This window comes from Emys orbicularis, chromosome 12 (assembly GCF_028017835.1).
Source record: "Emys orbicularis isolate rEmyOrb1 chromosome 12, rEmyOrb1.hap1, whole genome shotgun sequence".
NCBI classification, from domain to species: Eukaryota; Metazoa; Chordata; order Testudines; family Emydidae; genus Emys; species Emys orbicularis.
In genome coordinates, this window is record NC_088694.1 from 7,299,675 (window position 1) to 7,315,278 (window position 15,604).

A 15,604-nucleotide genomic window follows, 5' to 3' on the forward strand; every position below is an offset into this window, starting at 1 on the left:
ATATGGGCTCTTGTCCACTAGGCCCAGAGTTCAGTGTATGAGGTTGTGACTCATCTTCCCTCTACTCAAACAATGTAATAGGGAGGGCAGGTTTTAGATCTGCAGGCTGAGTTTGGTGAGACTCTGCAGGGAATATGGCCACAGCCAGTGTGCACAGTACTTGTTGTCGTTCAAGTTATTTCTGCAGAGCTCTTAATCAGCTGGAAGCAGCTTCTAAGCCACGATGCTGGCATGGCTGCAACACATCCTGCTATGTATTATCTCTGCCTATCCCTGGGGTAAGGCCCAGCTGCAGGCCTGGTGACATTCTGTCTACCGACACTGTCTGTTAACGTCAATGGGAGTTCGATGGTAGCTACATTTCCATGTTCTGTGCTGATTGCTGAAATTACAGAATTATTTTTGTCTGTGTTAATTTTTTTCTAAGCATTCAAGGCGAAAAGACCGATCAACTACAGGGATAGAATTCTAGTCCATGAAACGATACAGATAGTCAAACAGTAGGAATCCTGCTTGGATCCTGACCTGCAACTTCTTCAGCCTGGACTTAAACAGGCCTCTTTTATGGGAGCAAATAATATCTTACTGCCAGTTATTTCTGGGTGCAATTTAGGCCCTTTAGACATTAAATTACCTGCTTTGGTAGCATAAGTGATTTAAATTGTTCAGGCAGCCAGAATTATTTGCAACTCGAAGGCCCAGTTAGGCTGAAAATTTGGTTCATTAGGCTCATTTCTGATCTGAAACAGACAGGTATTCGTTACTGTGTGACTTGAAAATACTGTTACAGAATCCAACAGGGCAATGGGTTGCTTATCACTTTGGCTTATAACCATCTATAACACCTTCTACTGATGTCTAACACATACTGCTCATGTCTGTAACATGCTTATAAAATCTGTTGATTATTCATAAACCATTTATAAATGAAACCTTTATGTAAAGTGAAACCACCCTATCTTTTGTTTTTTCTAGGTAAATTTAATAAGTTATGTTTCTAACCAGATAGAAGCCCACTGTATGCAAAATAAGATGCTCATTAAAGAGTAATTTTTGCACTGCTTCTGGGATTACCATGGGAATCAAATAAAAAACAAACAAACCACAAAATAGAGCAGAGCTCACATTTTGGCAGAGTCAAATTAAACTAAACCCACAAAAATTTCCATTCTAAACTTAGAACCCTTGATTTTCAAGTGGATTTGTATAGCGATAATTTAATAGCCTTTTGATAGCTATGATATGCAGCTGTGCATGCATGAACTCTGTCACCTAAACCTTATGGGACTTAATCCACAGGACACTAGTCCAGTACTAGAAAAATTCACTGGTGGTCAGAGTATTGGCAACTGACCGTTATCAATCAGGTGGGAAGTTTAACTGGGAAAAGGAGACTAATTTTCAGGAAACCTTTTGGCTCTGTAAAGTTAAAACGGTAAGCCTCTTTCATTTAACAATTAATATTGTAACCAGCTGGCTAGTATATCTATGTGTGTAACTCTGCCGTTTACTCAGCGGAGTCAGAGTTGTTCAGCTGTGTGTCATAGCCCCAGCACTGCTATGAGCTACTGGAGATTCTATTTTATTTCAGAGGATAGGGGATTATGCTTTTGAAGCAGAAGGACATAAATTCTGTCCTCCCTGACAGAGGAAATTCTGAGTGGCCATGGTGTGCCAGCATAGCAGCAACTGTTACCACCAAGAAATAATAGTTCCTAGGTGACAGTGGACTAGTTCAAGAATTAACCTTGCTTGGCATACCAGACACCCAGTCTTCCTTTTTCTACGATATGTGACCCACTCATTTTTTAGAACAAATCTGCAATTTACTTCCTTCTTCTAGCCCATTCAAATCAACACAATTATTCTAAGCACCACTTACTGACGATCAAAACTTTGCACTGATTTCCCTAAGATTTAACTTTGTCTGACTGGAATTATTGGTCTGCTGGTCAGGTTTCTGATATAACCATTTGCCCAGGAGACATGATAGCAACACCTGGCAATGTAAGTCAATTTGACTATGTGCAGGTGGGCCTGGACACTATTGTGTTAACTTGTGCATAGGTATATACTAGAATATGATGTGGCTGATCACAAGAGCTTGGCACACGTTGCACAAACCCTTGTGCTGGTTCCATTTCACTCAGCTCACCAGTGTAATAGCAGAGGTACTTCTTTAGTTTATTATGTGGGGCCTGTGTTTTTGGTGTATTTTCTTGCATTAGATGGTTGGCTGGTAGAGATGGGAGCATTAATTCAAACCCTAAAGCTACACAGCCCATTCGGATAAAAGGTTTGCAAATCCAAATCTAGGGTTAGATCTGATCCAAGTCCCACTTTTCATCCGGCCATAGCTTTGGTTTGCTGCCTGCATGCAGCCATGGTTGAATACAGATTAGCTCCTCCCAGCTGGGCTGAACTCTTGGATTAAGCACTCATTTAACAAAGAGGATTTATGCCACATAATGGTTTGTATGTACGCACCTTCTGTTGGAACATGACTGACTGTAACAGGGCCAGGCACCTCCTGAGCATCTCTTTGTGGCCAGAGGTCACTCTGTGGTGTCCGGCTACCAACTTCTCCCCTATTCAGGGCCCCTTAATAACTCACCATCAACAGGTAATTACAACATTCCCCTCCTGGGGACCCATTTATTGAGTCCTTACATACTGGACCTCCTGGTCCCAACATCAATTCAGTCACACTCTGCTAGTCAGGGTCTCTCGTAGGAGCTAAGCCCCATACTCCCAGGCTTTACCTGACTCAACCTCAGCCCCCTGGTTCTGGCTTCCAGGCCCAAACCCTTCTCTCAGTCAGGGTCCCTACCAGGAGCCTCTCAATTACTGCCTCTCCCCTTTGTCACAGCTCCCTTAGTTTCAGAGTCTTCCTTGCAGAAACCTTTCACTCACTGCCATTCCCTCCACTCCTCTTTCTACTTCATTGTGCCCTCTTGCTGCTCTTTATAAGGCAGTCACCCTAATCACTCCCAGGAGTGGCTCATTCTGTAATCAGGGTTGGCTAGCTCCAGCCCTTAAGAGGCAAACCATCCTATTACACTGGCCTATTCAGACCCAACAGTTCTGTCTGCTGCACCTCTAATCTGTCAAGAAGGGGCCTGGTTTTGGAACTGGGAATCCTGAATTTAAATCATCTTGTTTTCTGTTAATTCTTCAGGTGTGTTGTCTGTGGCTAGAGATTGGTAAAGACACCAGTTAAAAAATGACAGGAAATACAGATCATTAGGTCACAGAAAAAGAAAATTGCACTAGAGTCTTTTGTGGCCCTTGTACCTCGGACTTGAGCTTGCCCTTTGGGATATCAGCAAACTCTCTAATAAAACATCTGCAAATTGAGAAAAACTGGAATAAGAATGGCTAAGAAATCAATTATCTGTGCCCTGCAGAATTCATGCAGGTTGCTCTATGCCTCTCCTTCATCCATTAGCAGCCTTCGCTCATCATGGTCCAGGCATGTGCTCACCTCTTGATATGGCTCAACTAATCTTTTACCTTTTTTCAGTGGTAAAAATGGGATTTGGTTATGAAGCAAATGTAAGATTGCCCTCTTATTTGTTTTTAACAATAAGATTTGCCTCAATTTAAGCATTCTAAACTTTGTCATTATTCTTATTATTATGTATTATTTTATGTATTTGTGTGATGATCTTGCTGAAAGGATCCAAGAGGTATCGAGGCCCCATTGTGCTAGGCACGACACACACCCCTAACAAAAAGATGATCCTTGCCCCCTAAGAGCACTGAATGGTGTTTTCCAAGGTGCCATCCTAATCTAGGTAAGGCATTATCGTTATTTTATTATTTAATTTAGGGACACTAAATTGGCTCTCCTGGACACCCTGGTCTAATTAATCAGAATGAGTTCTATAAATATCCACCTTGCTCCCTGAGTGCTATATTCCCTATTGATTCCATTATTTCCATTTCTCTTTCTTTTATCACCTCTCAGATTACTACTCCCCCCCTCAAAAAATATCCCTGTTCACTCAAAACTGCCTTGCTCCTCATTAAAGTCTCAGCTCAGTGCCACCAAGAGAAACAATGTTGAGCTCTTTGACTTTAGCACGGCATCTCTGCACGGAGAAAAGGACGAAGCACGATATGAGTTGCCTAAGCTTGACATTTATAGGCTGAAGAAGTGCTGTGGCTTCCCAGATAACACTGCATTGGAATCTATGCCATACCGAAGTTACAAAATGCGTAGACATTATTCACAAGAGGCAAGGCTGATGCTTTAAAATAACCCCAAAGTTACTGGCAGAATGAAGCCTATTTGTTCCAACAAAAATGAGACTGCTAAACACATTCGTGTTATGGTGAATTTAGAGACCATGCATTAAGGTCCCAGAGGTCTCTCTCACGTCCTAAATCCATGTTGAAACACATTCTCCCTTCCTTTGGCTTCACTCGGGGCTCAGTATGTCGTTTCCCTAGTGACTTGGCTGGAAAACGTATGGTTGCTAGAGATGCTGTTGGACTTCCTGGTGAAGCTGGGTCTCTTTTTCTTCTTTCTCCATGGCAGGCACAGGAACATGAGCGTGGAGAGGAAGATCTGGCGGAAGTTTGCGGACACCAGGTTGTAGAGGATGGGGTTGATGGCAGAACTGACATAGAAGAGGACATTTGTCAACATGTAGAAGTAGTGGTAGAAATTATAAAGGAACCTGATGGAATAGAACAAGAAGAGAGTGGAAATATGAGTGGGGGAGGAGAGTATGAATAACTTACAATTGCAGGGTTGGAGAAAATGGAAGCCAGATTTTCAGGGGATTGCCATACTAGAGATCAAATGTGGTCCATCTAGTCCAGGGATCGGCAAACTTTGGCATGCGGCCCACCAGGGTAAGCCCCCTGGCGGGCTGGGCCGGTTTGTTTACTTGCCGCGTCCGCAGGTTCAGCCGATCATGGCTCCCACTGGCCGCGGTTCACCGTCCCAGGCCAATGGGGGCTGCGAGAAGCGGCGCGGGCCAAGGGATGTGCTGGCCGCCGCTCCCCGCAGCCCCCATTGGCCTGGGACAGCGAACCGTGGTCAGTGGGAGCCATGATTGGCCGAACCTGTGGACGCGGCAAGTAAACAAACCGGCCCGGCTCGCCAGGGCGCTTACCCTGGTGGGCCGCATGCCAAAGGTTGCCGATCCCCGATCTAGTCCAACAGTGGCCAGCACCAGATACTTCAGAGGAACGTTAAAACCCCTCAAAAACACTAACAGTAGATAGATGTGGGATAATCACCCCTCACAAACATCTTAACCTAATCCCCTAATACTTAGAAATTGCTTTAAACTTTGAAGCATGTGATTTTTATATCCCACCAAGATTTGCCTTGTCTATAGACACATTTGAAATTAAAAAGGCTAAACTGAAATGTTGCCCTACATGATGCACAAATATATCCACGTTTACCACAAAGGCTGCTTAAGTGGGGTTATCTACACTGCAGTATCTATGGCAGAGCTAAGACATCATAATGTATGCTGTCATCTCCTCTCTCAAGCCCGTGAGAACTGCATCGACGCATTGAATCGGTCTCTGTGGTAGAATGAATATATATTTTGAGGAGATATTCATTTTATGGTTGACAATAACAGGATTTTTCAGTGAATTCTGGACATGAAAAGTACAAAAGAGAGTTTGAGGGTTACAAAATAGAGCTGGTTAAAATTTTTCAGTCCCAACGGTTTTTTCAATGAAAAATGGCCTTTTTTGGAAACAAACATTTTTGTGCATCGTTAGAAGATTTCCAGATTTTCATTGAAAGGCTCCAAATCTTTCAGTTTTCAAAACTGAAGAAATGTTTGCTTTTTGGTTGTTTTCAGTTTTCAGCTACTGGAAAATATTCAGTTGTTGGTTGTTTTCAGATTTTGAAAACCAGAACATCTTTAGTTTTTCATTGAAAAGCTAGAAAATTTCCATGAGTGTTTTTTTTTTAGGGGTGGGGCAGGAGGAGAGGGGGAGAGTTTTATTTTTTTCAAAAAATGTTTGTGGAAAATATTTAGTGTTTTCTCTCCACCTCTGTTAAAACAAAGTTCTACATAAGGATCCTGATTCAAAGCCCATCGAAGTCAACAGAATGATTCCTATTGACTTCAATGGACTTTGGACGTGGTTCTTGGGAACAACTTTGCTATCTGATGAGGAGCTTGGATCACTGTAATAACATATCTAGAGTTGGTCAATATTTTTTGCACAATTCGTTTTTCATTTTTTTAAAATGGCCTTTTTCTGAAAATGAACCTCTTTGCTGAAAAATCGACAGATTTTTTTTTTATTTTTTCCTCAGCGTTTCTCATCAATATCTTCGCCAACTTTTTTAACAAGTGATTTTCAAAATCATTCTTGAAAAATTTCATTGACCAAACCCCCACTTTTCAGCAAGTCAAAATTTTCGATGATGATTTTGAAATTACTTTTGATAAAAATGTCAGTAAGGAATATCATGAGAAATTTCACAAAAGCCAGAAGATGAGTCCATTTCAAACCTGAAATGTCAGACACTTTAGTTTGCAGTTGTAGCCCTGTCCGTCCCAGAGTAGAAAAGACAAGGTAATATATTTTGATGGAGTAACTTCTGTTGGTGGAACAGACAAGCTTTCCTGCTGCACAGACCTGAAGAAGAGGTCTGTGCAGCTTGAAAGCTTGTTACTTTCACCAACAGACGTTGGTTCGTTAAAAGATATTACCTCACCAAACTTCTTAGTGAAATTGTCAACCTGTTTTTCAACCAGGTCTAACTATAACCCATACAGGAGTTCCATCCTGTTCCTATTTTAGTCAACTGCAAAACTTCCATTGCTTATAAGTATGTAGGAACCAGACTATGGCCAGGAACTCATCAACTTGATAACAAAAGGATGGTTTTTAGTGTGATGTGCAAACACCGCAAGGGTAGAAGGCACAGGAATCTCTACAGACTGAAGAACTGTGTATAAGATACTGCAACTGCCTTCTCTAATTGCTTATGAGAGTTGTCATAGGTATATGCCAAGCTTTGTAAAGTCAGGACAGTTATTTTTAGTGGTGTGGGAGGTTGTGCATCATTCTAAGGCTGTCAACATGAGAGCATGAATCCTGATTATAGGGTTTTGCTCTGTGCAAAAGGTTTTTCAGGGTTAAGACACACAGACCTTCAGAGAAAATCGCAATCTATTGCAGAACCCACGTCAGTGTCTCTGATTTAATGGCTACAAAGTGTTAGGATATGGCGGCAGCTGAAAGCAGCCAGAGGTGCGCTTGTTTGGGAAAGTGCACACCTTCCAGACTGAAAGAGCTTGTCACTTAGCCCCTAATGGTGTCAATAATTATAAAGAAAATGTGAAATTCTAGTAGCTTGCAGTGCAGGTGCCCATTATTCTTGCCAAAGGAAGTACTGTGAAAGTAAGTATCCTTTCAAGCAGTTCCTTTCTAAATGTTCTTAAAGATCAACAAATGTTAACTTTGGTCTAGTCAGTCCTCTTAACACACTTTAACAGCTTCTTTACTGTGGTTTATCCCTACAGCAAGGTACAAGATTTCTGACGCATACACACAGAAAATCTTCACCGGTTCCTGTTCACTGAGGACACAATTTTCAAGTGACTGGCGATTTTAGGTGCCTTAACTTTTGATTGCCCAACCTGAGACATCGAAAAGGGACCTGCCTCAAGGCAGGTACTCACAAACAAGTCTCTTCTGGAAAAATCTTGGTCTCTAAAATCACAAATGCTGTCTGGGGTCATACTTTATATTGACAGGTTTCAGAGTAGCAGCCGTGTTAGTCTGTATCAGCAAAAATAACAGGAGTACTTGTGGCACCTTAGAGACTAATAAATTTATTAGAGCATAAGCTTTCGTGGGCTACAACCCACTACAAACCACTATATGCATCCGAAGAAGTGGGTTGTAGCCCACGAAAGCTTATGCTCTAATAAATTTGTTAGTCTCTAAGGTGCCACAAGTACTCCTGTTATTTATACTTTATATTGATTCCCTTTATAAAGAGGTTAATAAATGATTAATAGATGTTTTAACAAATGGATAATCAATGGTTGTAGATTGCCATAGAGTCCAGCAGGTCAATAGGTTGCTTATAACCATCTATAACACTTTCTACTGATGTGCTTATAACCATCTATAACAAATACTACTCACGTCTATAACTTGCTTATAACGTCTATTAATAATTTATTAACCGTTTATAAACAGCAATTTAATATGAAGTGAGAGTCTCTGCCTTGTTTTTCATTTGTTTCTGTAAATATTAACTGGAAAAGGACCCTGGTTCATCTCAGACTAGGTTCCTCTTTAGAGCTGGTTTCAGACTGCTCCAGGGAAAAGGATGGATGTATTTAGACAAGTACTATTTTATCATTCCCACAATAAACTGAATATCAAGATCATCTGAATTAAAGGCACAGCCATCGTGCTGGGCGAATGCCACCAGGGTGCAAGCCAGGTTAGAAGAATGGGTGGGATGGCTGGGTGATGCGTTCTGATAGAGTGGAGTGATTCTTGTGGAGCAGGGGAATAATCTGACGAGAGACAGCATTTTCAGTAGGAAGGGTGCAACCGCTGGACTAAAATCCCTGGATTACTATTTGTGAGCGGGTAGAATTCATAGGCATAAATGGCTACGTTACACTATGAGTGAGGGGTGTGATTCCCTTGCTTGTGTACCCATGCTTGCACTAGCTCAGTGACAGCTAGCATGAGCAGCGCCGTATTATTGCCTAGGCCGACAAGGCCTAGGCCTAGGGCGGCAAATTTGCAGGGGCGGAAGCTCCCCTCTGTGCCCCGCCCCCCTGCTCCAGCTCACCTCCACCTCCTCTGCAAGCGCGCCGCTGCGTCCTGTTTCTCTCCCCTCCCAGCGCTTGGGCCGCGAAACAGCTGTTTCGCGGGGCAGGGAGGGAGGGGGGAGGAGGAGGAACGCCGCACGCTGGGGGAAGAGGTGGGGCCGGGGGCGGGGATTTGGGGAAGGGATCCAATAGGGGAAGGGAGGAGGCGGAGTTGGGGCAGGGACTTTGGGGAGGGGGTTGGAATGGGGGCGGGAAAAGGGCGGAGTCGGGACGGGGCCAGGGCAGCAATTATTTCCCGGCCTAGGGGCGGCAAAATTATTAATCCGCCACTGAGCGTGAGTATAAATAGCAGTGTAGCTACAGTCGCATGGGTAGCGGGAGCGGAGCGAATACATACCTACTGGGTTCAGAAAGGTTTGTACTCAGCACGGCTCAATCATAGAATCATAGAATATCAGGGTTGGAAGGGACCTCAGGAGGTCATCTAGTCCAACCCCCTGCTCAAAGCAGGACCAATCCCCAACTAAATCATCCCAGCCAGGGCTTTGTCAAGCTTGACCTTAAAAACCTCTAAGGAAGGAGATTCCACCATCTCCCTCGGTAACCCATTCCAGTGCTTCACCACCCTCCTAGTGAAAAAGTTTTTCCTAATATCCAACCTAAACCTCCCCCACTGCAACTTGAGACCATTGCTCCTTGTTCTGTCATCTGGTACCACTGAGAACAGTCTAGATCCATCCTCTTTGGAACCCCCCTTCAGGTAGTTGAAAGCAGCTATCAAATCCCCCTTCATTCTTCTCTTCTGCAGACTAAACAATCCCAGTTCCCTCAGTCTCTCCTCATAAGTCATGTGCTCCAGCCCCCTAATAATTTTTGTTGCCCTCTGCTGGACTCTTTCCAATTTTTCCACATCCTTCTTGTAGTGTGGGGCCCAAAACTGGACACAGTACTCCAGATGAGGCCTCACCAATGTCGAATAGAGGAGAATGATCACATCCCTCGATCTGCTGGCAATGCCCCTACTTATACAGCCCAAAATGCTGTTAGCCTTCTTGGCAGCAAGGGCACACTGTTGTTTCATATCCAGCTTCTCATCCACTGTAACCCCTAGGTCCTTTTCTGCAGAATTGCTGCCTAGCCACTCGGTCCCTAGTCTGTAGCAGTGCATGGGATTCTTCCATCCTACGTGCAGGACTCTGCACTTGTCCTTGTTGAACCTCATCAGATTTCTTTTGGCCCAATCCTCTAATTTGTCTAGGTCCCTCTGTATCCTATCCCTACCCTCCAGCGTATCTACCAGTCCTCCCAGTTTAGTGTCAGTCATGCCTCTGCTGCCACAGCCAGTGCTACCGCAGCGACACTGCTATTTATACTCATGCTAGCTCTCATCGAGGTAGCGCGAGTACGTGTACATGAGCAGGGGAACCAAACCCCTAGCTCATAGTGTAGATGTAGTCTAGGTAGTAGGGGACTCATTTGCAGAGGTGCAGAGCGCTCCACAGCTCCACTGATCTTAATGGACGCTCTGCATCCTTGAAAATCAGACCTTGTGCTCTTCTACTTGATCACAGATGAAGGATAAATAGACCTGTGATTGTGATGTCTTACTAACCCCAAAACAAACCTTAAACACTGTGTGTTAAGAATTGGTGGCCCGTTCCAATCATTACAAATACATAGTTGGTCTGTAGCTATGAGGTATTAATTCAAAGGAACAAGATTTCTCTTGTTCAGACATGGGCATATTTGTGGATGATCTTACGTCAAACCACCGTAAATTAATTAACCAGCAATATTGATAGTTCGCCGTTCATAATGTATCTGTAATTTCTGGACTTTCTTAAAATTAATCATGGCTTTTAAAAATATTAATATGCAAATGGTACACATCAATCTCTGTTAACTGCTGACAAAGTTGTCTATTCCTTTTGCTCAGAGCAAATGTTATTGTTACATAACTGCTTGCTGCTTTAAGTGCTTTTCTTATAGTAAAGTAAACAAGAAATAACAGTTTGCTCCAATGCATGCCTAGGAGTCTATTTTCACTATTAAATGTAAAATCCGGTTGTTACCATGGCAGGATATACAATTTGTTTCGGTGGACTGCTCTACTGGAAATCACTGTTTCTTGTGCTTGGAATTTATGAAATTTTAATAATCACTTAGTTTGGCTGCATTTTAGCATTGTAGAAGTGTCCTCCGCTCCCCTCGTCTCCCATTCACTGCAGGAAACAGAACTCTTTTCAGAGAACAGAGGATGTAATATTGGAAAAGAACTACCTGAGTAATGATTAGATTGTTCGCTGAACCCATCTCCTGTCATCTTCGCCTCAAGGAATCTGGGGCTAGATTTTCAGAAAGTTTAGGTGCACAATTGCATGTGCAAAATGTATGCTCTATTATTTACCTGATTTGTACGTGCAGTTGCCATGACTATGCAAAAAATTGGATAGTTGCATGAGCATATAGCTAATAGGATGTATTTGCATGTGTTATTTTCATCTTTTATGTGAGCAATGTCAATACATGTGCATACAAACTAGGTGTGCAGTTACAAGTATAATTGCCCACTTAAACTGTCTGAAAATCCCTGCAAATGGATGATAATCCCTATATGTTAATTCTGGCCTTTCATTGCTAAAATTAGCAAATAACCTACTCCACTCTTTTCATAGACTCATAGATTTTAAGGCTAGAAGGGACCATCTTGATCATCTACTCTGACCTCCTGCATACTGCAGGCCACAGAACCTCACCCACCCACTCCTGAAGTAGGCACATAACCTTTTGCTAAGTTACCTAAGTCCTCAAATAATGATTTACAGACTTCAAGTTACAGAGAATCCACCACTTACTCTCATTCAAACCAGCAAATGATTTGTGCCCCACACTGAAGAGGAAGGCGAAAAACCCCTAGGATTTCTTCCAATCTGACATGGGAGAAAATTCCTTCCCAACACCAAATATGGCGATCAGCTAGACCCTGAGCATGTGGGCGAGACCCAGCAGCTGGACACCTGGGAAAGAATTCTCTATAGTAACTCTGAGCCCTCCCCTCTAGTGTCCCATCTCCAGCTATTTGCTAATAGCAGTCACGGATTGCCTACAATGGCCTGTGACCCATCTCATCAAAACATCCCCTCCATAAACTTATCAAGCTCAGTCTTAAAACAAGTAATGTTTTTTGTGCCCTTTACTTCCCTTGGAAGGCTGTTACAGAACTTTACTCCTCTAATGTCAAGCCTAAATTTATTGATGACCAATTTATATCCATTTGTTCTTGTGCCAACATTGGCCCTTAAATAACTATTCTCCCTTCCGGGTGTTTATCCCTCTGAGGTATTTTTAGAGAGCTATCCTATCTTCCCATAGCCTTCATTTTGTTAAGCCTAACAGATAAGCTCATTGAGTCTCCTCTCATAAGGTAAGTTTTCTATTCCTCTAATCATCTTTTGTAGCCTTTCTCTGCACCTGTTGCAGTTTCAATTAATCTTTCTTAAACATGGGAAACCAGAATTGCACACAGTATTCCAGATGAGGTTTCTTCTTGTATAATGGTAATAACACTTCCTTATCTCTTCTGGAAATACCTCACCTGATGCATTCGAGGACTGCATTAGCCTTTTTCACAGCCGCATCACATTGCCAGCTCATAGTCATGCTGTGATTGACTAATACACCCAGGTCTTTCCTCTCCTCTGTCACTTCCAAATTCTTGTTGTTAGTCCCTAAGTACGTGACCTTGAATTTTGCACTATTAAATTTCATCCCATTTCTATTACTTCAGTTTCCAAGGTCATCCAAATCTTCTTGTATGATATTCCAGTCCTCCTCCGTATTGTAATACCTTCCAATTTTGTGTCATCCGCAAATTTTATTTGCATACTCCCACTTTTTTGTGTCAGCTTCATTAATGGAAATGTTAAATAAGATTGGTCCCAAGACCATTCCTTGAGGAAGTCCACCAGTAACCTCCCTCCTGCCTGACATTTGATCTTTCAGTATGACCCGTTGTAGTCTCCCCTTTAACCAGTTCCTTACTCACCTTTCAATTGTCATACTAATCTCCATCTTCTCCAGTTTAACTAATAATTTCCCATGTGGAACAGTGTCATGCGTTACTGAAATCCAAGTAGATTAGATCTACTGCATTTCCTTTATTTAGAAAATCTTCTCAAGAAAGAGATCAGGTTGGTCTGGCATTATCTACCTTTTCTAAAACCAAGATGCATTTGTATGTTGAAATGATGCAACTATTTTTCTGTCTGTGGATTCTCTCCTATCACCTGGAAAATTTAGCTTTTTGGAACTAAATTGTGTTTTGACATGAGCTGCTCCACCTTACAGCTAATGTCTCTGTGTCTTAGATAGATACCAACAATCCACTTAGGATGGATAAAAAATGATCCAGCCAAGGATTTCTTAGGGACTGGCAGAGGTGAAAATTGGTCGCTGTACTAGTAACAGGTGGTAATTTTGTGATTGCCAACATGAGATAATCGGATGCTATTTGACTGCAAGGTAATGTTTTCCATCACATACATCTTTGGGATCCGGCTTTTAAAACCTGTTATAAAAAAATCAAGCTGAAGACAATTTTGAGACCTTCTTAAGTTCATATTTCCCCTGTAAAACTTCAGGGCCAGATTCTGATCTCCTTATTAAATATCACCAGACCCCCTATTGACCTCAAAGGTGCTAGTAGTTGAATAACATGGTACTCAGTGGAAGGAAGGGGAGCGCAGTCTGGCCCTTAGACTTCTGCAGTGGCGTGGTACAATTGCATTCTACTTCAAAATAATGACTCACTCTGTCCAGTGATCTGTGGGAACATAGCAAAACATGAGACGCCGTACATGATAAGGAAGCCAGCAGGCCACAAAGGCAATCACAACAGCACCTGCAAGGTACAAACATTTCCATTATTTTTTCCTGGAAATAAAAAAAGCGATCAGTTTTTGTGCACGTTTAACACTGTTTTCTTTTAAAAGCACCAGAATGGTCCTATGTGCCATTGTGCTAATCAATAACAGTCCCAGAGGGATAACCGTCGCTTTTATCTTTATGGTAGAACAAGGGTAATGGAAATAATGGAAACTGGTTACAATCCATGGGGGAGTAGCGGGGTATAAATAGAAGAAAAGAAGTCTAATGCATGAAAAGGCAGGAAAGGACACCTCACTTTGTCTAGTTCAGACTCTGCATCAAGCAAAATCTGTCTTCACATTGATTGTATTTATATTTTATCTAACAGAAATAACCATAGCTCTTTTTCCATCCAGTGGCACATAGAATAAGGAATACTACGGCCTCAGTAGTTCATAGCACATACCTGTGTCCCACGTGTATAAAGCCATTGAATTACCAGGAGTCCCATTGTGTTACTGATCATCAAATGATTTCTAAGGATGATTTAGCTCTTTGGGGCAGGACTCATCTTTTTGTTCTGGTAGGACAGCACCTAGGGGTCCTGGTGCATGACTGGTGGTGCATGGCCACAATCCAGATAATGCATAATACTACTACTAATAAAAATCAATAATCAGGTGTATCTACCAATGGTAATGTTTTATTCCCGAGGGACACCTTTTCAGCAGGAGTTTGCAACACACCAGTCACCACACACTCCATTAGATTTGTCGAAGTAGAAACTTTGACAGTTCTGCTGGAAACCTTGTGACATGAATGCAGTGGCATAGATGGAGTCTTTTTCTGATGAGCACAGAAGTCCATTTTAAAATGGGATCCTTCAATATGATATTGTAGCAGGAATAAAAATGTTATTCCAGATCCACTTATTGACTGAGGGAGTTCTATGGGTGTGGCCCTAACAGCATCCCAGTGCAAGAGGCTCATTGGTAGGCAGTTCCAGCTGGCCTGACCAGTTCAGTGTACCCCAGTTCATTAATGTCATAAACTGTATCTGATGTGTCATATAAGTTATCATTGGAAAACTAATCACACTGATCATTAATATTCTTGCATGGTGTATGTACTGTAAATGCCCAAGGGCCCATACAAAGGAAGGAAGGAAATGTGAAACTAAAACATGTTTATCAGACAAGTCTGGGGAGTGGGGAAACAGGTTTCTCCCAGACAAAGGACAAGCCTATGCCTCCAGCCAGCCATCATCAGAGTCGATTAGCAATCACATGGCAAGTGGCCATTTATTTGCATCTGAGAGGGCAGGAACAGATCAATTTACATTTTAGCAAACACCAGCATGGAATAAACCAGCACAGAACTTCCTTCCCCACCCCACTCCACTTCTCCTTCCTGGCAGCTGGAATGACCTTTATTTGGGGGGGGGGGGAACCTTCCCAAGAATTTATTTCAAAGGTTCACTGAACTATACAAGAGAGAGACAAAGAACCCCAAGTTATCGTTCACCTTGTGGAAGGTCCTAATTGAGACACAGTCAGCCAGGCTGGACAAAGAGTGATTGGTGAGAGAAACCATAGTAAACAAAGGCTGTACCTTGCTAGATTAAGTTTTAGATTTTGATGCATGTTCTTCACTTTTATTTGCTTGTAACTACCCCTACCTTTATTTCTTTTACTTGGCATCACTTAACCTATGTCCTGTTGTTAATAAACTTGCTTTGTTTTAATCTAAACTAATCCAGTGCTGTATTTGAATTGAAGTGATTATTAATCCAGTTAATGAGGCAAGCTGCTGGGTATTGACTCTTTAAAAAGCAAACAAACCTTATTATTCCTCTGAATGGCTCAGGAATGGGCTGGACATTGCAGTTTGGGGAAAATTTGGGCCTGGGGGTGTGTTGGAGTCACTTGGCTAGTAGTAACCATTGC

The 15,604-nt window shown here is 42.3% G+C and overlaps 1 protein-coding gene across 1 annotated transcript in view; it reads right to left on the reverse strand.

The window, feature by feature from the left end:
- Positions 1-4,435: 4,435 nt before the first annotated feature.
- Positions 4,436-15,604, reverse strand: part of NTSR1 (neurotensin receptor 1) — a 99,266-nt gene continuing 88,097 nt past the window's right edge. Inside the window, exons 3-4 of the mRNA XM_065414990.1 lie at positions 13,602-13,692; positions 4,436-4,685 (exon numbers count right to left, since the gene is read on the reverse strand). Of these exons, the coding sequence (XP_065271062.1) occupies positions 4,436-4,685; positions 13,602-13,692 (341 nt within the window). The remainder of the gene's footprint in view (positions 4,686-13,601; positions 13,693-15,604) is intronic.